We start from the raw sequence: 21,947 nt of genomic DNA, 5'->3' as shown, positions 1-21,947 counted from the left end.
ATCATTGTCCTGCTGCAGAACAGTTTAGTTCATGAACAGATGGCCGGACATTCTCCTTCAGGATTTTTTGGTAGACAGCAGAATTCCTGGCTCCATTTATCACAGCAAGTCTTCCAGGTCCTGGAGCAGCAAAACATCCACAGACCATCCCACTACCAGCACCATATTTTACTGTTGGTATGATGTTGTTTTTCAGAAATGTGATGTTACTTTTACGGCAGATGTAATCCATCAGAATGTTGTTGTGGGGTCTTTGTGACTCTTGATTGAGTCGTTGCTGCTTTCTTGGGGTAATTTTGGTCGGCCGGATCGAATCCCGACATGCCAAAGTGCCACTAAAGTGCCACTGAGGTGCCACTGAGCAAAGCACCGTCCCCATACACTGCTCCCTGAGCGCCTGTCATGACTGCCCACTTCTCACCAAGGGTGATGGTTAGAAGCAGAGGACACATTTTGTTGTTTCACTGTTTGCCCTGCTGTGCTGCAGTGTTTTACAATCACTTAAATTTCACTTTCCTTGAAAGGTTTACCACTGTTAAGAGTTTTTGCCATTTGTGTATAATGGCTATAAATCACACAGGACCATTTAGTTTTTTTCCCCTAATAAGAAAATCCTTAATTTTTGTGTTTACTTTTGTTTTTATGACAAATATTTTCATTTGTTTGATGATCTGTAACATTTAATTGTGTCAAACATAAAAAAAGAAATAAGGGAGAAACAGAGTACACAGCTTACTGGTGGCCCTATGATGGTTCGTCCACTTGGTCCCTGAGGCCCTGGAGGACCCTGAGGTCCTGGAACACCAGCATCCCCAACTGGCCCAATTGGCCCCTGAGGAAAAAACAAGATCCAGCAGAAAACTTTTTCCATAATGCATTGCTCTAGAAATTGGGTTTATGACAATGACTACACAAAATAATAAAAGAAATTGTATGGCTCACATATTTCTTAGGAAAACATTCAGATCCAGCAATTCACAGTCTAAAACATCAATTAGTCTTTATTTACAGTTGGTCTTTGTTGTGTATCCTTTTAGGGAGATATATGGGTGAAACCTTTGTCAGAAATACACAAGAGTGGCACTGACTTTAACGTGCCTTCCATTTCTGATAAACACGAAATTCAGAAAAGGATAAACAGAGGATAAGTGTGTGTGCACTGCATGAGGGCACAATTGCCAGGCATAACGCGCCATTCCAATTAGTTGCATTAGTCTCTTTCAGGACTAAGGTCACAATGAAACCAAATGAGCAAAAATAGCACTTAGAGATTTGGGAAAGTATGAGTATATTATTGATGTACGCACAAAATAAATAAATACATAAAACATAGAAAAATGTGCTCAATAGTTACACAAAACAGGTTTTATGTGAACAACATGTAAGAAATATTTTAATATAGCCTTTTGGGATGGTGCCATTTTGAAAATAAGAATACTGTACCACTAGGCCTGGTTCTCCACGTTCTCCTCTCGCCCCCCTGATCCCAGAGCCACCCTGATAATAGAACACAAAGTCAGAGATAGTGACAGTGCTTGAGAAGGAAATTCAAAACACAGATATGACTAAAGCTAATGGCAAACTACCCAAAACTATTCTAATATATTTAGTTGATCTGGTTGATTTAGTTGTATCTAGAATCTGAGATCTTACTGGTGGTCCAGGAGGTCCGGGAGGCCCTTTGCTGTCCTGAGTGCAGGTGCAGGCTCGGGGCAGAGCTGGACAATCTTCTTCTTTCCTCTTTGTGAGAGACACAAAGTAATGTGGTGACACAACTCACACAAAAACAACGACTCTATATGTGCTATATATAGAGTAAAAGAGTAAAAAAGCATGATGGACACTTACAAGGCCAGGAAGATCGCAGCACTTGTCACGGCTGGCCCAGGATGTACTGCAGACAATGTCAAAAGACTGGAGCTGGAACTGTAGATGTAATACACATTTTATTTCTGAACAATATGTAAAGGTAATACAAATGCATTACATATATTATTACATATACCTAAGAAGTTCAAATAAATAATGCACTTTATCATGAAAATGTATAAAAAACAGCCATTGTGTGTGCCATGGAACAATGGTCCTCAAACCCAATCCAGAAGGAACACAGACCATCCTAGAGCAGGTTTAGGTCCATCATAATGGAGAGAATATAGTACAAAAACAGGTTCCAAAAAAACTTTTAAGAAGAAAGCCCAGGGCAACACACAGTATGATGCAGTCTTCCACGTTGAGGCTGAGTGAATTTGTACCAGGGCTAATTATATAGTCCAGTGTGATTTATTAACCTGACAAAGATGGTGACAAACAAAACCACCTCAGATGTAAGCTAGAACTCAAAGAAGATGAGGAGAAAAAAAAAGAATGGCTGAAATGATAAATGCTAATATTTTGGGTCTCATTAATATTCTATGCCACCCACCCCCAGCATTGCTTAGTCCATTGAGGTGGGCTGACTGTAGACTTACTGCAACAGTAATTCACTCGGTCTGCCACTAATATATTTTTGTCGTAGTTGGCTAGTCTGTCGATGTTTTCTTTCAATTAGTTTATTATTATTTCTGTCACGCCCCATCGCATCTGGCCGTGGCAAGTGTTCCAGGCCACTTACGCTGATCATCTGTGAAAGTCACCCTGTTATTTGTTTGTGAGCACAAAACAAGTTCCTACAAATTTAAATTATAATAATTAAAGTTTAATTATTTCAATCATAAGCATATTACCTAACACCTTTCAATGAGCAAGCATCATCCATGAGACCTTTGTTTCAGAAAGATAAACTGTTGCATATTGCTCAGTCATTCCACATTTAAAAAGAATCAACATGATGCACTAGTTAAACTTGCAGAGTTGGCCAATGCTGACAACTTCCCATAACTGTCTCATTGACAAACTAGTCATGAGTGAAAAGAAATGACCTTTCTACTAAAAAAGGAGGAACCTCAAAGGCAGCAATGGTGTTTTAACGGATACCAGATGCACAATGGTAGAAATTCATATCTAATTAGCATCAGCAGAATCACACCAGAGGGAAAAAACTAAGGAATTTGTCACATATTCTGTTAAATGCACAAGTGAATGAAAATAATTACGCAGTGACGCATGCTGAATAACACACACAATAGTGTTGAATTACACCATTATACAGCTGGGTGGCATACTATAAAGAATTAACTCTATGGATCTAGACATATTGAAGCATAAACATAACGATAATTTTTCTTTTGCACATACAGCTTTTATTTTTAACCTTTTCCCCTATTTGTAAACTCACCTTTCCAATGTTTGTCTTCTCAAAGGCAACACTGCAAAACACGCATGCTTACCGGAGCAGAGCTGTCCCTCTGGTTTCTGGACCGCATCATCCTACCCAGGACCTCCACTCCATCTGTGGTTATGTTTCCAGCTGCATTGATGGGTTTCTCCCCAACCAGCTTGCAGTCAATCATAACTTTGGCAACAGTCTTACTGATAGCCACGTGAAGCTGGAAGAGAAAGAATAAGATGTGATTAAAGCATGGCAAAGATAGAAAAAAGGGGTTTCAGAATCCTCACAAATTCTTTAATCCTGCATCCTTTAATCCGCTATTAAATGACACTAGCATTATGTCACATGAGGGTTTTACAAGAATCCCCCCAAAATGTGCATTCACTTTTGCTGGGGTGGGTGATTCATGAGGATTTCTAACAGCTAATGCATGACTGACTATGACATGAAGCACATTACTTATTATTATAACCGATCCATATGAGCTAGAATCATCACAAGCCCAATAAAAGACACACAATCAATGGCAAAGTATAAAATTAATTACCCGCCCTCTAGTCTACTTAAAGGCAATGCTGCAATAATGTCTTCAGCAGGAGTCAGGTTCAGACAATAACAGCAGCTGAATTTCAGCCAAAGAGTTGGCAAAGTGTAGCTTCCCTCCAGCTAGAACACTTTACACTGTAAATCTAGGGTTAACGCAATCATTCAGGGTCAACAAAGCTGTGGGGGCCAATCTCTCGACAGATAATATGTGCTCAAGCGTTACCTTTTGGGTAGAATTTAGATGAATAATAAACACCTTTCAGCAACTTAGAATTAAATGTTGTTGTTTTTTCTGTTCTTTCTCTAACTGAAGTATGTGCACATTTTGATGCCACTGAATTATTACTGAGCTAACAAATTACTCACAATGTGCACAGAATTAACATATTTTGCATCGGGGAGAGGTTAAGTACTCCTGAAGGGATTCAACCTGTTGCTTCTCAGGTAGCAGGTTTGGAACGACCACCCAAACCAAGTAACCAGGTATTTTTGGACGTGTCTGAGCTCATTCATTCAGTCTCAATTAGTGTTAAGGTGTGCATGTCCACCATAAATGTGAGGATTGCTCAGGGCTGTAAATGCACAAATGACCACCCCAATTACAGTAATTACTACAAATTACATAGATGACTAAAAGAGAAAGTTATGGGAAAGGTCAGATTGCCTCAGGACCTATTTTCAAAAAACAATCTGTTTTGATTTTAGCTCTGAACCAAATATTATAATACATTAAATAAAATAAACAAAAAAATTATTATGTTTAAGTACTAACTACTGATCAAAATTGAACAATGAGTAGTTCTTATTATGTCCCATTATCGTGACACATTTATTTTGAGAAAACACTCAAAGCATTTTATTTGTTATATCTTACATTAATCAAAAAAGTAATTTATGATTAAGACCATTTACTAATTTAGTCATAATTTTGTCATTTATGATTATGACTTAACATAACCTAATGAGAATCAAACATCTAATGAATCACTTAAATAGAATAAAATGAAAATGAAGGAAACACAACATATGTCTTATAAGAAGACAAAAACAAACCGACAATATGTATCTGGAACTCTTACCTTGTGAAAATTGTTGTAAAAGAGCTTTTTGATCTCTGGTCCTTCAAAGGTCACAGTCTGAAAATCACCCTTATAGTCATTGTTAAAGAACGTGAGAGTCTTCCCACCATCTGATAACAGAAACAACCAGAATCACTGTTTGTGTTTATTTTTATACATTTATTGGTGTTTATACTAAAGATCACTGTAAAATATTTTAACTAATGTCTTAATTACATCCTTTTGAGCAATGGTGACATATATTTAAACACAACAGAAGCACGTTTGCACACAGTTATTTTGAAAACATAGATTTATTATCCATGGTAAAAATACATGGTAGTACTCACTGTCCAGGATTACACCCACAAGGGGCTCATAGTCCTTGTTCAGGATTTCCCACAAGGCAAAGGGCTCCTGTGGTGTTTCAGGAAACAGGCGGAAAAGAATGGAGATGGTGTAATCAGAGGGCAAGCCCTCAGGATGGAGGTATCTAAAGAGAGAGGGGCAATGAAAAAAAAGAAAGATCCTGGTGTCTGTACACGGTCACACTTTTTCCCCATATAAATCACTCCACCACCAATATCAATGACATGACTGTATTGGCCAGAATATAATGTAATACAATAGCTATTTGGTAATGAGTGTTTTAATAAGTCTTGACAAAAAGGGGTTGTCTTCTATTATGCCCAGTTATATATTACAAAGCCGCTCAAGTATGCACTTTTAAAAAAATATGCTTTTGACCACAGTTTGCACAATTATACATTATGTTTGGCTAGGTATATGTCTAATCTTTTTTAGGGTAAACAGCAGATTATCATGAAAGATCAGTTTCTCAGTTTACTATTGAAAATATTTATCAGATTATCTGTGATAACTGCAGAATAAATGCCATTATTGTAAACATTGCCAGAAAGAAGGTCTAAACACAATTCTGTTGTCTGTGATGTGCTTGTACCTGGTAGGCTGGGTGAGAAGAGCATCACGTTGCAGCCTGTAGCAGGGAAAGCTATTAAAAATACCGGGCTCCATGGACACTCCCTTCAGCTGACTGTACTGACTCTCCACCAGCCCAAACATCTCCATCATCCTGAATCCTGATGTGGATAAAAGGAACACTTTGGCCAATTTGTTCATACAACTGATTAATCTGTTTGAATTTAGTTGTTTTAAGATGTTCATAGTGCAACTGTGAACTTGAGAAATATGAAACAATGCTCTGCAACTTTACTTCCAAAGGATAAATATATATATTTTAAAGGTCCCCATCATGAAAATTTCACTATGTGAGACTGTTTATTCCGGTGATATTATTTAATGCCGCTTCAAACCACCAAGGTGGCACTGAGGTGCCACGGAGCAAAGCACCGTCCCCACACACTGCTCCCTGGGCGCCTGTCATGGCTGCCCACTGCTCACCAAGGGTGATGGTTAAATGCAGTGGACACATTTCATGCTGTGCTGTGTTTTACAATTCACTTTCACTCTCTCCTCTTCCTTAGCATTTAAATCTACACACACTGAAATGGCACGTCCTGGGGAAATCTCATTGTGTGAGACTGGTTAAATGTGGCTGTAATTCTACACCAAGAATTTTTGAATGAAACTTTTCTAAAAGTTGACCACTAAGACCTATGTAAAAGCAAAAAAAATATGTCAGGGGACCTTTAAAGGTACAATCAAAGGTACAATCAAATAAGCATTTTATGATTTTACTCCATAAACACCTTCCAGCTTGCTTAAGATCAAAATCCAAAATTATAATGACTGTACCTGGCAGTGTGCTGCCACTCATTGGAACTGATGGACAAGCTTAAAAAGACAAAATATTCAGTTATGACTCATTTCTTCCACAAAAAGATAAATAAAGTCTTTTCTCTGTAGTCATGCATTTTATGACTCACTAGCAGAAGCCGCTTCACAAACAAATGTCACCAGTTTTTCCTCAATCTTCTTGAAAGCATCCAAATCATCCACAAAGAATACGTGTCTGTCACTGGGCTTGCTGGCCATGCTCACAAGCTCCCCGTAGTCCGCGTCCGCAAACCCAATGGCAAAAATAATGTAACCTGTGAAAAAGGGCATGGGAAGCCATAAAAATGAGAGAAGAATCAATGGTTGTAAAAAGGTTGGAAAACAACAATGCTGCATTCCCCAACCTTCCACTTGCATTTCCTTGGCGACCTTGTTGACATCATCCTGGGAACGACCATCTGTTAGGACCACCAGCACTTTGGGGACACCCTTTCTGACGCCACCCTCCTTTGTGAAGATGGCATCCTTCACATGTTGTATGGCTTTCCCTTTATGAAGAGAATGTTACAATCATTTGTCTAAAAGTGGGGCTGCAGAATATAAAAACTAATTAACAGGAAAATACATTCATTATTGTAATAATTTCAAAGACTCTTTGGGGGATTTAAATGTTTCTGAGCCATGACTGAAATATGAAATACAAAAATGAAGATTCATTATTATTAACTCCCCCAAGTGAGGCCCAGACTAGAAACATTCTAAATGCTTCATTAATCATAATGTTTCAGTGGCTCCAAACATCTGCATGATTACATGTCAGATTACATTTATTAAAATTTCACAGAATTATTCTATAATAAAATATTAACAAGAAAAAAACATTTCATATGGGAAAAAACATTAATTGCAGAAAATTGCTGATACCATGATCAGCAAATGCTTTCATTACCTCAAGTCCACTGGGACAAATCTATATTTAGAAGTACTAGTTTTTTGTGAGCGAGGTGGAGCAAGTCAAATAATATGTGAGTAATCCTCAGATTTCCGCATTCTCATTTTCTCTGCCCTTTTTTGGAATTATATTGGCTTTCCCTTGTTAAAGGAGTAATTAATACATCATCCCCTTCAAATGCCCTGAATAAAATATGCAGTCGCACACATGGGAGAGACAAGGGCATTGCTAGATCAAGCAAAAGACGTTTCACTGCAGGTGCGGCAGAACACAGAAGGTGTCCCCACTCTATGCCACAGCACAATGAAAGTCACTCTAACAAAGAAAAGACAAGTACAGCCTGTATTGCACTCATTTTGCCATGTTTTAAATGACCAGAGTCACAAACCCCAGTAAAAACAGATGCAGCGTATGTATGTATGATTGAGATAGCACAAAATTGTGTGGATCATTTCAGCTCGGCATTTAGCCTGGCCATCTAGTCTGGAGAGGCGTGAGCTGTGCCAGCGCCCACATGCGTGCCTGTTTTGGTGTTTCCCCCTTTGTAGCTGATGCGTTGTATGGCTTCCAGCAGATTCTCTTTGTTGTTGTAGGAATTGAGTTTGAACTCTGTCCTGGCATCATCGCTGAACTGTGCAATTGCCACCTGTTTTATTGGAGAGAAACAGAGTCAGTGCATGCTAATAAGCTACTGAGAGCTGATCGTGTGATTAGGATAGTGAGAAAAAGTTCAGCTTTTAAAAGACCTTAATGGACGAGATTTATTTTGTTTTCTGCCCTTACTTGGGTGCCATCTGTGCCAATCCTGTCAAGTGCACCAGCGGTACTGTGCAGGAAGCGGATGATCTTATGGAAATTGTCGTCTCCAATGCTCCAGGATCCATCCACTAAAAAGACCAGGTCAGCTTTTGCCGCTTTACAAACTGAGAGAAATAGATAAATAAAGAAAAGAAGAAAAGCGTGAAAATGAAGGGGTTGAAATGGAAGCACACTGAGCTTCAGATTTCACCTCAGCCCACAGGGATGGGTTTGGGATGATTGTCAATTATCTCAGTTGCTTCCCCATCTCACATCAAAAGACACACAGTGAGTGACCAGAGGAGTATTTCCTGCTGGTTGTTGTGGTTGAGACTGTAATCAGACTCCTGTTAAAATATCACTCCAGAGTAAACAATCCAAAGACTGAAAATTACAGAGGGGAAAATTGTTTTTTTACGTGGCTTGAAATGTGCATGAAAGACTTATCAGTTAGCTTTTATGAGGCTCTGTGCTGTAAACTTTGGTGAACAGGCTTCTGCATATATACAGGCTTACATTCTGTAGGCCATAAAGTAATTTTTAAGACTGACAAAATTTCAACCATGTTATCAGTAAATGTGAAATGATAAGAGTTGTAGAGTTTACAGTTGTAGCAGACAGTCCAAATAAAAAAAAAACATATCCCTGTTTTTGTGATGTGATTAAAAACTACAAAAATTAATAAATGATAAGTCCTTTCAAAACATTTCACATCTTTCATTTGACCAACATTTGAAGCTCCTTCTGTGTTAATTACAGCATTTGGTCTTCATGGCACATCTTGACTTGCCAATATTTGCCCACTGCAAGGGCATCTCTTGTGAGGTAACCCCACAATGGCCTGGGTCATTTCAAGACTTACATTTTGAATCGCTTTTGTTAATTTGAACATTATCGATGTCCCATATTTTCTCCACTGATGATCTCTTCTCTGTTCCATGGTAGAGTTAATGCCATGGACATCTTTTGTTCACCTGATATCTTTCAACAATGAGGTCCCTCTCGTGCTTTGTAAGCTCTCCATGAACCATGCCGTTTGCTGCAGCAGACAACTGAGTAAATGTCAAGAAATTCCTACTAGGATAGCTGAACTTTATTTAGGGTTAATCAGAGTCTCATTAATTGATGGCAGGTGTGTGCCCCAAAAGACTGAAAGCTGTAATTAAATGAAAAGGTGCTTCAACAAAGTATTAGTTTAGGGGTGTGCAAATTTATGCAACCAGCTTATTGTGCATTCTTTTCCTTCTGTCTGTATCACAAAGGTTTAATAACACAATTGTAACAGGGGTATGTACACCTTTTATATCCACTGTACATGTCTAGGTAAGCTAAGAATGTTTTTGTTTTTTTTATCTGTACAAGCTTTTATACCTTCTTTGGCTGCAGGGACAGTTGGAAGAGCAGTCGTTGTAGGTGGCTTTGTTGGTGCTGCTGTAGGTAGTGGGACTGCAAACAGATTGAAAACAAAGTGAAGAGATCAAGGTGCTGAATTATAGCTGACCCCTCTAAATGAAATGAAATAGTTTGCCAAGGCTTTAATTTACAGTTTATGTATTTTTAGGGCAAAACCTCAAACCAAAAAATTTTACAGAATGCAACATTACAGGCAGATGAAAAGAGAATCCTGCAGGCAGATTTGAAACAGCAGCTTTTAATTCTGTGCCAAATATGTGATTATGTTACCCATATAATTTGCTGGTTTGATTACTGCAGCAGTGGCAGGTAAAATGAATTGGGCTTTCTCCCCTCCCTTTTAGAATATAAAAAACTCGGTGATTGCACGGCTGTAGTAAATCAGGTACCTGAAACTTTGAATTACGTTTGATGGCAGCTTGCCCAGGGGAATGCATGGCAATTTAAAGAGGCTTTAGTTTTTATTTGTGTCAAAACAAAGCAATAAATTTATATCTACGTGCTAGCATTCAGTGGCTCAGTGCAAACAAATACCATGAGCACAATAATGACTGCCTCTCAGCTCGTGATTAAAGCTGAGAACCAGTGTGAGAGACTGGAGGGACATCTCCTCAGAGAGCTGCACTGATGTTGACACGAACATTATTCACACAAAGTAGATTGGAAACAAGTCATTTGTTAATGCTGGTGACGTTTGTACATCCTTGGTATGTTAGACTATGTCTTTCACAATGTAATTTTGTTGTTAGTTTGTTTAAACAAGGTAAAACTACTTATATATCAAAGATGCCTGCAATTGTAATCATTTTATGTTTTGTCGTCTGAATTTAAGCAGTTAAGACAAAGCTGGATGGTCCACTTTGGGCATACTTGTATTTTCAAAAGCAGTAACCGCTGGGCCTTCTAAATCCTGCAGTTGGGCGTAGACGCTGATCTTGTACCGAGTGTTTGGGGTGAGGTCAGTGAAACAGTGTCTGGATGCTCCACCTCCAAGTTTCACATCCTGTTTCTGGCCATCTGCAATAATAAAAAAAAAAATTTAATAATAATTTATATATACACACACACACACACACACACACACACACACACACACACACACACACACACACACACCGTGATAGATAGATAGTTACAACCAGAGTTGTTAATAACTGGCATAAATTCTACCTAATTTCTAAAACCATATCAGATTAGGAGATTTAGGGGCTAATACTTTGTTTAACTTTCAGCAAAACTACATATGCACCATAATCCAGAGAAGCCCAGCATTCAAACCACAAGCTTAATGAAAGTTAAAAGAGTTAATTAAATATCTGTAAAGCCAACCCAACGTGAGAAGACTCTAATCAGATCATTTTTCCATTATGATTCAAAACTCCTCACTATACTTCTCTTCCAATGTTTTCTTCTCTTCCAATGCTTCTCTGTCTGGTAATTAGACATATGCCATATGGCCACCCACAAATGCTGGTTTATGTGTAATTTAAGATGATGAATTTAATATATGAGAGTTCCCAGCAGTCTCAAAGATGATTGTAAAAACTCTCAGGTTCACTGGGACAATACTTACATTAGCATTTCAAAGGTAAGACTCGCTAAAATCAATATTCACAATTATAAATGTCTCTTTCATTAAGGGAAATTGATGCTTGAAGTGGATGCAACACAAAAATATGAAGTAAGGCTAATTGAAACAGATGTGGAAATGCTAACACCAAAACCAATCACGCATTGAATTACTGTGATTTTATCACTGGTTTTCTATTCATTTGTACATTGCATTTAAAAGCTTTACTGGCAAAATAGATTTGCTGTCACAGTTGAATTCAACTTTTACTTTTTTTTTTTTGTGACACATTTCTGTTTTTACAATTTTTTTCCATTTTACTTCTTTAATTTTACACACATCGTTATTTTATCATAGAGAACTGTCCCACATTGTTTCAAGTATCATAGAATCAACAGTATTGACGTTATCATCACTATTTTATCACATCACAGAATTTCCACCTCTAGTAATAACGCAGGAGGATATTTAAAGATTTAAATTTGACAAACCAAAAAGTTCAATAAGTTTATAAGGTGAGTTTATTCAAATTGCGATTTACAGCTGCCAAAAAAAGTACAAACCAGTACGTCTGATCTCTTAAATCTCTCAAAAGGGCAGAGCAGTGCTATGCCCCTCAGGCTGATGGACTCATTCATCTTCATTAAATGGTCCTTTCTATTGAACATCTGTACTTTTACTCAGAAGATGAGCTAGTCCTGAAATAGATTTTCAATCAAACACATAAGCACACATATATAATTTATTTCTTCTGTTAAAATAAAAACTCTTGAATAGGCATCTGTGAAGTCAAGACAAAGTTCCTCAATTTCAGGGGTGAAAAATCCTCTATGCGGACCCAATATGAATTATCCTAAAAATAAATCTGCTAATTGGCCAGTTGTGAGGTGAAAATGAGGAAAATCTATGCTTTTCATATTAGAATGTTAAACATTAGCCTTCTGCTCGAATGTTCACATTCATCTTGTTTCTCGACCCACAGCTCACAACAATATATGATAGGCAGAAGTCAGTAATTGTAAAGCCATAAATTCCTGCACTTTGCCTGCATTTGTCTCTTGTTAGCCTCGCTGATGAGATTTCTTCTTGCCAGGTCATCAATCCCGGAGGTAAGCCATGTTTTTTCAGTCCCGTGGAGCCGTATATTCAGGTCTTTCGAACAACCATATATTTAATGGTGCAGTAGTACAACTCATGATCTGACAAACGATGTACAGTATGTCATAGCTCTGGTGTTGTCTTAATGGCTATATGTAGGGCTGAAAGATTTAAAAATATATATCTATTGATGATTTAATTGACAGATATTTTGCGTTCTTTTGCAAAGTCAGCATTCACTATACTTTGTGTATTAAAACTGTATCATATCTGTACATTGAAATATGAACTGTGCTATGAGTGGAATGCCATGAGTTCATTGTCATTTAAGTGGGCGTGGCTTTAACTTGGGACACATCTGATTGGTGATCATAGACAATCATGTCTATCACACAGGGACATTAACACAAGGTGATTACCTGTGATGGAACCTGTCGAACCCCCTCCCCACCCGCTCGGATGGACTGATTCACGATACAAACGCTTTCAGAACTCACACTCTCCACGTACATTGGAGTGGAGTCTGCCCACGCTCCGCTCATTTGGCTGCACGCCCACACCGTCTAGCTCTATCGCCACCATGGTCCCGTTCTCCCCACCTCACCGTCGCTGCAGCTGCCTCTCTTCTGCCTGCATCCCCAACACCCCAGGAAGTCACCAACGTCTCTCACTCACTATCTCCAGCCAAGCCAGCATGTTTGCACATGCGTCTTCCCAAAGCAACCCTGACATTAACCGATGAAGCAGAGTCTGGGGTTGCAAAAATAATCACAGTCGTTGCGCTTTTCGAATCACGTTTATTCAAATAACGATTTCGCTTAATATTCGATAAATCTATCAGCCCTAGCTATATGTGTGACCTGTACATGAATCTCACTCGCTATATGGCAATCTCTCATGAGGGTCATGGCTGCCAGAGCACATCCTAGACATTAAGGGAAGGGCACACACACCATCCACGCACACTTACAGCTGCCATTTCACCTAATGTAAATGTCTTCGGACAGCGGGAGGAAAACTGAGAACCCAGAGGAAACCAGTACAAACACAGAAAGTTGTTCAAAGTCAAGAAAGTGTTCAAAATCACTATTCTGTCTAAACTTTCAGCAAAATAATATTAACAGCACTGTACTGGCCCTTTAAAAACCATATACACAAACCTACAACACTGCTTATTACATTAGCAGCACCAATTCCAAGAACCATTAACACATTCAGAAGACTTGCGTTAGTAAACACAAAACACAAAAAGAACTATTTGGGTGCATTATGTCGTGGCTGATCTGCATGTATACATAAATGCTGTTGATAGTTTTATATCCCGATTAGAAATGAATTTGATCACATCAAGCTGTTATTGTAAACTTAGTAAAGTTAATTTAATATACTTGTTTAAAAGCTCATATCCTGCTCAAAAAGTGAATGGCCACTGTTCTAAAAAACTGTCTGCGGACAGTGACACTACACCACAAAAAATCTTTCCTGTAGCTGTTGGTATGTGTGTTCGTGTTTGCATATAAAAGTAAATGACTGGTACTTACTGAGCAGTGACTCAATCTCGACACGGTAGAGTTTGGCATGCCGATGCGGTTGCCACTGGGAACACATGCTGGTGGTGCGCACCTGGTATGTGTTCAGGTTGCTCACTCCCAGGTACACTGTTGAGGATAAAGACATGTTTATTCAAAAATACAGTCTACATTTACCATCCATCTGGTTCATAAAGACCTGTTATTTTAGATCTTCACGTCACTATTTATCCAGTCTTGAATACATGGCTGTCATAAAATTAATTGTTCATCCACCCAAAAAGGGCACATATTATGAAAAACTCAACATAGCAAGGTTGCCTGAATCAGAAAATGTGATTTAACAAATTATTCTAAAAAATTCTGAGGGCTATTAGGATTCCCCATTTCAGTATCTCGACCAACACCTAAGAACATGCAACAATATGTATAATACATAACATCAGTATAAATAAGCTGGCAATAACAATAGTATTAATCAAAATGTCATCTGCATAGCACACACTACATTTTGTGCAGTATTTTAAAAGCCATTGTTAAACAAACAAAACAGATTTTCAAGTGTAGTCACTTTGATCCAAACACACGGAGCATTTAACTCAAATGCGAAGCATATAATGACTGGACCTTAAAGTGAGAAAATGGGATTTTATATTTCCAAGGGCATGTGTAGATTGTACGTTTCTTCTATGATTGCACAGCTTAAGCAATATTTCATTTCGATAAGAATAAGAAGGCATGTAGACATGAGACCGATAAGTTGTTGGGAAATCTGCATACTAAATAACCTCAGGGTGATGTTATTCCAAGTTCGGGTCGGTTGATATTGCATTCACATACAGGGCAATGAACACTATTACGCAGACAGCCTGAATATCTGAGAGGAGCTGCCAGAGCTAATACGACAAGGATCTCTTTTAGACCGAGGCAGATAAGTTAGATTATGCACACTTGCCTGACCAACTCATAATATTGTGCCGGCTGCCGTCTGTTGTGACACGATGCTACAAGACCGTGTAATATACTAGAGAGTATGGACTGACCCTGAGGTGACCTGCGCTGTTGTTCAATGATTAAGCCAAATCTTTGAAGCTACTTCTGGAAGCACACTCCAGATGCTGCATGATACTGACAGGCTCGGAGAATATCCCACCTAGTCTAGACACTGAGCAAATATGTGCTCCTCAGTTCTTGAATAAATTGCATCCAACAAATACCAGAGCCTGCTCTCAAACAGGATTATAGCTAGCAAAGCTCAAATACCAAGTGAGCTGAGAGGTTTGTCTGAGAGCTGACTTGTACAAAGACCATACATTTTAAAGCTACTATGTATAAAACACATAGTTTAAGATGTTCAAGATATAAACTGTAGGCAGTTTATACAAATGTGATAATGACTAGTTTTTTAAAAGCTGTGGACCCAACATGCTTGTAACACGGAGATCACATTTATGATGTCCCCAGATGGTCTAGTGAATAAGGGCTATTACGAGCTATGAAAACCAGGGGAAATGAGGAGGAAGGGAGGGGACGGGACCTTGTGCGACCTTGTGCTGACAGATCAACAAAGAGTCCAGAATGAGGAAGCAGAGTTTGTGTGTGAGAGCTGTCAGTGATACACCCCCAGGGTTGTAAACATCACTTGTTTTTTCTTTTCCTTTCATCTTTAAAATACTACACAGTATTGTAGTGCTTACATGTCTTGGCCTTCCCAGCAAGGGCCTCACTGGATCCAGTGGTGTAGGACGCAATGACTTTTACACTGTACTCTGTTCCTGAGAGCAGATTGAGGATCAGCATGGTGTTTACATCCTCACCAACAAATGTTTCCAGAGCACGCCCAGGAGCTGCAAGTGAAAACACTCTCATGATAAGCACAGAAAACTCTTTGATTGGACGACGTTCCAATCAAAGAGGGTGACAGGATTAAAAAGCTGCCACAGAATTGTAGCATTATCAACATCAAATTACATGATATTGGCTGGTAAACAATCCTGTAGCCCATTGTTGGGGAAGGAGGTGTGTCCCAGGTGATGCGGAAGCGGTTGTACCATTCTTCAGACACTCTGAGGTTCTTAGGAGCAGACAGTGGCACTTAAAAAAGAAAATTGTATAGAGAAAGGGAAAGAGAGACTTTAAAGTCTTCATTTTAATTCGGCAAATAAAAAAACAGATATTTACTAAATATGAAATATATTTCTGTAATAAACAGAGACCATATTTAGAATGAATGTTATTTACTTTTTATGCATGCAAGATTTTCTTTTTGAAAATGTAGTAGTATTTATTGATTTAGATAGTGGAACCTTTCTTTCCAATTTAACATTTATTTACTGTGGCATTTCTATTGAGCTACTGCCTCACTTTCATCCATGAGGTATCGATTAATTCGGATTTTAATGTCAGGACACCAATCTGACATTTAAGAGAGATGAAATCATACGAAGCAACAAAAAGTTAACTCAAAACTTCAAGACACTCATCAGCCACAACATTAACACCAATAGTTAAAACTGTGTGAAGGGGTCCTGTAGCATCTGACACAACAACAATTACAGTTGGTTAATGTAACTGTTAACACATTACTGTGCACCACCCTCACAATCCCACCGCATAATGCATATATTATATATTTATAAGTTCAGTTAAAAACTGTAATGTAGGTCTATAGGTATCAAATGCTATTTCTGCTCTACCTATCAAAATATGGTCAAAAATACAAAACTACAATACAGGGTTGACAGGAATCTGTCATAGTGACGAAAAACTTGCAATCATCAATGCAATCATTAATTACATTAGCAACTCAGAATTAAGCCTTTTGCTCAGAGACACAATGGTTGTAGGTTGGGTTTGAACCTGTGAGTGGTTCATAGGCGAGTGTGTTACCCACTAGGGTGACACACCATCTCAACATCAATAACAGATCATCTGTAAGTCAACACTCTGAACCCTGTCATGGTCCTAAAACCTTTCCTGAACCATTTTTTGCAGTATGGTTTAATTCTCTGAAAGTGGGTGCTGCCATCTGGAAACACAAATTCAATGAATAAAGAGGTATCTTTCAAAATAAAAATACATTTATCAATTATGCTTTCAGTTATTATTCAGTTAACTGTATTTTTGTAAAGAAAACTTTTATCATTTTGTCAATGATTGCAATACTAATGACAATGTCATGGTAAATATTACCAGCAGGGAATATGAATGTGATTTTTTGATAAGTGATGATTTGTCTATAGAACCTTCAAAACCAAGCAAATATTTAAAGACATTATTATGTGAAATACAGTACAAGCAAATAGTGCCTTATCACACATTTTTAGCAGCTTACAGGTACGGCCATAACGGCTGAGGCTGGGCCCATCGCCACTGGCGTAGATTGGGGTCACAGTGATTTTGTACTCTGTGTCAGAAAGCAGGGGCTGCAGCACTGTACTCTTCTGCTGCCCAGAGACCATGGCCTAGGAATAAGACATCACAGATTCAATAATCCGTATATGCAAAACTCAGAGCATCAAAATTAAATGTATGCAAAATATTTTTGAAAAGGAAATTGACAGTTAAAAACTTTTTGTAGTAACAGGTACTTGAGGTCAGTCTCAGGTCACATGATGACATTAAAATTATTATAACATCAGCTGTCCTTCACTGGTGTCATTCCATGCTCTCAGTGACATTATTTCAAATTAAAAATGAAATATTTTACAATATTTATTTAAATATCTGGTGACCAGTGCAGGTGAATAACAATAGGCACTACTGCTACCACTGAAATAAAGGCCAAAAGAAAAGGTCATATGAAAGCATGCAAACTGAGCCAGTCAACTGCTCAGTGTAATAGGGGAATGCTTTCCTGGGCCAAATATGTCAAGTTTATTAGAAATGCAATTTCTTTTTCTGACACAAGTAGGTCAATAAATACATCAAAATAATGAAACGATTCCTGTCTCTGACCCATGCCTTCTTTTTTTGGGTTAGGTGGGAGCTGAAGCTTTGGGAGCTTTTTTCTTGCACCACCCAGTGTGAATAATTAGGGTTTAAAATAGTGGCCTCTGCAAATGGTTGCATCATTCCCTGCACAACGAAAGTCTTTGAAAGCCATGACAGGTAACAGGATTTGGAACGTTCTGCCTTTGTGTGTCAATCTCATTCCGTGTTCTTATGTAAGCTTTCATATAGCAAGCACTGTGCCTTTTGTGATTTAAAAAATGCATTTAATTAATTTTCTAAAAGAATTAAAAGAAGGGAAGAGCAATTCACGTGACTTCACAGCTTATAAACTAATTTGGTGCATAATATAAATACAGCAGAAGTCAGCTATATGGTAAATCAAGAAAAACACTTATAAGGGGGACAATAACAAAGAAAGAAAAGAAATATATTTAACTTTTCTTGACTGAACTGCACAGCATACATATAATAAGCTATGTGTGCTTTCAAAACATGATGTAGTACCAATGTGGAATGACACTCCTCTCCACACTCCAGACACGAGTGAACTGCATTCATTCCTGTTTGCATTCCAGTCATGTGCGGTCTAGCCTCATCGTCCAAATGTTGCACCGCCATGACTACCATGAAGCATGCAGCAAAATGTGTGACTCTCCACATTGAGAAGAGCTTCAAGGTTTTAAATGTGAGGTGTTTCTTTCCTCCTCTAAAAGCACTGGGGATAGGGTGGCCTAGTGGTTAAGGAAGCGGCCCCGATTCAGAAGGTTGTCGGTTCGAATCCCAATCCGCCAAGGCGCCACTGAGGTGCCACTGAGCAAAGCACCGTCCCCACACACTGCTCCCCGCCTGTCATGGCTGCCCACTGCTCACTAAGTGTGATGGGTTAAAAGCAGAGGACACACAATCACTTTACTTTCACCTTTCACTAATGTTTCTCTAATTTCTTCAAGAACAAGATCACACAAATCACACAGAAAAAAAAGAGGATGTCAGACATGAGTTAAATGACATGACCGTAAAATTAAAATCTGACTCAACATAGTTGAATTGAGAGACTTTGAAACATGGAACATGGATTACAAACTGTAGTTCTTGCTTTTTAATAAAATTTCCACATTTGCAAAATACTGCACTAGTATAGTCTGTCGTCACAGTAGCAAATCTGTGACAGCAGAACTCATCTACAAATTAAGGAGATCACAAAAAGGGAACACATCCTGTTTCATCCTACGGATAAATAATAAAGTAGTAAATTGATTATTTTTTAAAAAGGAACTGTCCATCAACTGTAGTGCTGAAATATATCAATAAGTACAAACACAAGCACTGGATCTCAATAATTCTGATGCCAAAAAACAAACGGACTACAAAATGTTTAAGGATAAGGGACATGAATAAAAAAAACTTAATTTCCAAAATTTTATTCTATGTACAGTCATGGCCAAACCGTTTGAGAATTATACAAATACCGTTTTTTTTTACAGTTTGCTGCTTCAGTGATTTTAGATCTTTTTGTCAGTTGTTTCTGTGGTGTATTGAAGTATAATTACAAGCATTTTATAATTGCAACAAGTCTATGCAAAGAGTGTTGATTGACCACAAGTTCTCAATTGGATTAAGGTTCAGGGAGTTTCCTGGCATATGTTGCATAGATACATATGTTTTGTTCCCCAAGCCACTTAGTTATCACTTTTTAGATGTATGGCATTGTTCTTCACCAAACTGTTCTCCAATGGTTGGGAAACATTCTTTATTTATGGCTGTGAGTATAATTGTGAGTGAGCCCACTCCCTCGGATGAGAAGCAGCCCCCCAAATATCAGGATGCATTACTGTTTTTCTTATCCAGACAGTCCAATCCCTGTACTTTTAGCAGAATATCAGTCTGTCCTTGGTGTTTTTCTTTGAGAGAAGTGCCTTTGTTGCTGCCTAAAAGTCTTGGCCTCACTGTGCATGCAGATGCACTCACACCTGTCTGCTGTCATTCCTGAGCAAGCTCTGCACTAGTGGCATCCCAATCCCACAGCCGAATCGTATTTTGGAGATGGTCCTGGTGCTTGCTGGACTTACTTGAAGCCTTCTTTACAACACATGAACTTCTCAACTTGACGCTTTTGATGGTCTGATAAATGGTTGATTTAGGTGAAATCTTAGTAGCAGCAATATTCTTGCCTCTGAAGCCCTTTTTATGCAATGCAATGATGACTGCACATGTTTCCTTGCAGGTAACCATGGTTAACAGAAGATGGACAATGATTTCAAGCATCTTGCCATAATAAAAACAGAAGCAGCAAATTGAAAACCAGTATTTGTGTCATTCTCCAAACTTTTGGCCATGACTGTAGATTTTATGCAGATGTATGTCAATGTTTCATGGAGGAAAGAAAATGAAAGTGAGGATGACCACACTTACCACTTCCTCAGCCCGGTCTCCCTGTGTTGTAATGTAAGACACCCGATACTGACGAACTTTGGGGTCTTGCAGCTCCCAAGAAACCTTCATACTAAAAGTGGTCTGGTCACTGAGCTGCATGTTCCTCACAGCCACACGAATCACTGAACAAATATGACAACATACACTTTAAAACAGTAATGTGCAATTTCATTGAATCGTCCATTTTATGAAAATAATAATGACATTCAGTCAATTTGGCAGGAATTTGAGTCCCCAGCAAAAGTCAGCTGGGTGACCATAAATGTTGAATTCAGGCAAATAAAAATGTAATGTTAACTATGAGGAGGGTGTGTGCAGCGATTGTACTGTTCCTAAATTTGGCATCTAAAAAAAAGGTACATTTACCTGTTAAATTCACATAGTGCCATAGAGAGTGTGATACAGACACTCTGTACCTGCTGTAATTACAAAGAATCTCAAAGGACCTTAAATTATTAAAATAAAACCATGCTAGTATTATTATCCTATAATCTGAAAATGAACACTGTCAAGGTGTTACAGTAGTGATGCTGAGACGTGCCACAACTACATTACAATTAGTGTGTAGACAGTAAATTATTCAACTATAAATTATGAAGACACCAGATTCACCAAACCAACCATAAATCAAGTGTTACTCCATCTCTACACCGAACCCTTCCCATCAAATTTTCTACAAACAGCAACTTATGAATACAACTTGTGAAGCAGATGATGTACTCTTACCTGGAGTGGTTGTTTTTGTGGTAGTGACAGTTGTTGTTCTTGCAACTATGATAAATACAGAGAATATGCACCTATGGTTCCCATTAAGGACTCATCAACTTTCATGCATTAGTTTACTCTGCATTGATTCCTTTACCAGTTGTTTCCAATGTGACCAAAGATTTGCTCTCTGTCTGATCCCTGTAGATGGCCGATAAGGACACTTCATACTCTGTAAGAGGTTCCAGGCCAGTCAACACATAAGTGCTGACTTTTCCTTCCACCATGACCTAAACAAGCCAAAAAGAGATGAGAAGTGATCGAATATAAATTTAAATAAACATTTATTAAAAACAGAACACCTCACACAACTGTGCATGGTAAACAGGCAGATATGTTGGAGGATACCTCTTCAACCTCTCCTGCTCCACTGGTAGGAGTCCATGTTATCTTGTACAGAACTACATCAGGGGCAGCATGCTGCCAGCTAGCCCGGAAGCTGTCTGTGGTGACATCTCTGGTTCTTAGGTTCTTTGGCTCAGGAACAGTCTCTGCAACAGGTACAATCAGGGGTTTTTGCAACCTCTATTAAAAATTTCAAATAAATAAAAAAAAATCAAATAAAGTTTTTAAGTACAGCAAATACTCTTGACAAAACTGCACTCTTACTGGTACTGAAGCTGTCTGTGAGTGGCTGGGATTGGCCCTCATCAAAGATAGCAAATATGGCCACTGTGTACTCGGTCAGGGATGTAAGGTTCCGAAGATGCATAGTAGTGATGCGGCCAACATCCATCTAGCTCAATGAAAAGTATATGAAAAAACATAAAGTTATGTCCCTGTAAATGCTATTGGAGCCTTT

The 21,947-nt window shown here is 38.4% G+C and overlaps 1 protein-coding gene across 4 annotated transcripts in view; it reads right to left on the bottom strand.

Moving 5' to 3' along the window:
- LOC114774224 (collagen alpha-1(XIV) chain-like) overlaps window positions 1–21,947 on the bottom strand; it is a 49,175-nt gene that overhangs the window by 11,770 nt on the left and 15,458 nt on the right. For all 4 annotated transcript variants that reach the window (XM_028966137.1, XM_028966139.1, XM_028966141.1 and 1 more), the window contains 24 exons: window positions 21,755–21,881; window positions 21,494–21,636; window positions 21,243–21,375; window positions 21,107–21,151; window positions 20,360–20,502; window positions 17,328–17,457; window positions 15,965–16,087; window positions 15,691–15,840; window positions 14,006–14,122; window positions 10,667–10,813; window positions 9,755–9,829; window positions 8,369–8,508; window positions 8,108–8,231; window positions 7,038–7,181; window positions 6,783–6,947; window positions 6,652–6,690; window positions 5,837–5,975; window positions 5,226–5,368; window positions 4,897–5,006; window positions 3,330–3,488; window positions 1,849–1,926; window positions 1,654–1,740; window positions 1,444–1,497; window positions 737–832 (listed from right to left, as the gene is read on the bottom strand). In XM_028966137.1, coding sequence (XP_028821970.1) covers window positions 737–832; window positions 1,444–1,497; window positions 1,654–1,740; window positions 1,849–1,926; window positions 3,330–3,488; window positions 4,897–5,006; window positions 5,226–5,368; window positions 5,837–5,975; window positions 6,652–6,690; window positions 6,783–6,947; window positions 7,038–7,181; window positions 8,108–8,231; window positions 8,369–8,508; window positions 9,755–9,829; window positions 10,667–10,813; window positions 14,006–14,122; window positions 15,691–15,840; window positions 15,965–16,087; window positions 17,328–17,457; window positions 20,360–20,502; window positions 21,107–21,151; window positions 21,243–21,375; window positions 21,494–21,636; window positions 21,755–21,881 — 2,811 coding nt within the window. The remainder of the gene's footprint in view (window positions 1–736; window positions 833–1,443; window positions 1,498–1,653; window positions 1,741–1,848; window positions 1,927–3,329; window positions 3,489–4,896; window positions 5,007–5,225; window positions 5,369–5,836; window positions 5,976–6,651; window positions 6,691–6,782; window positions 6,948–7,037; window positions 7,182–8,107; window positions 8,232–8,368; window positions 8,509–9,754; window positions 9,830–10,666; window positions 10,814–14,005; window positions 14,123–15,690; window positions 15,841–15,964; window positions 16,088–17,327; window positions 17,458–20,359; window positions 20,503–21,106; window positions 21,152–21,242; window positions 21,376–21,493; window positions 21,637–21,754; window positions 21,882–21,947) is intronic.

The sequence above is a fragment of the Denticeps clupeoides genome, unplaced genomic scaffold (assembly GCF_900700375.1).
Source record: "Denticeps clupeoides unplaced genomic scaffold, fDenClu1.1, whole genome shotgun sequence".
NCBI classification, from domain to species: domain Eukaryota; kingdom Metazoa; phylum Chordata; class Actinopteri; order Clupeiformes; family Denticipitidae; genus Denticeps; species Denticeps clupeoides.
This window is presented reverse-complemented; position numbering and strand designations above follow the sequence as displayed.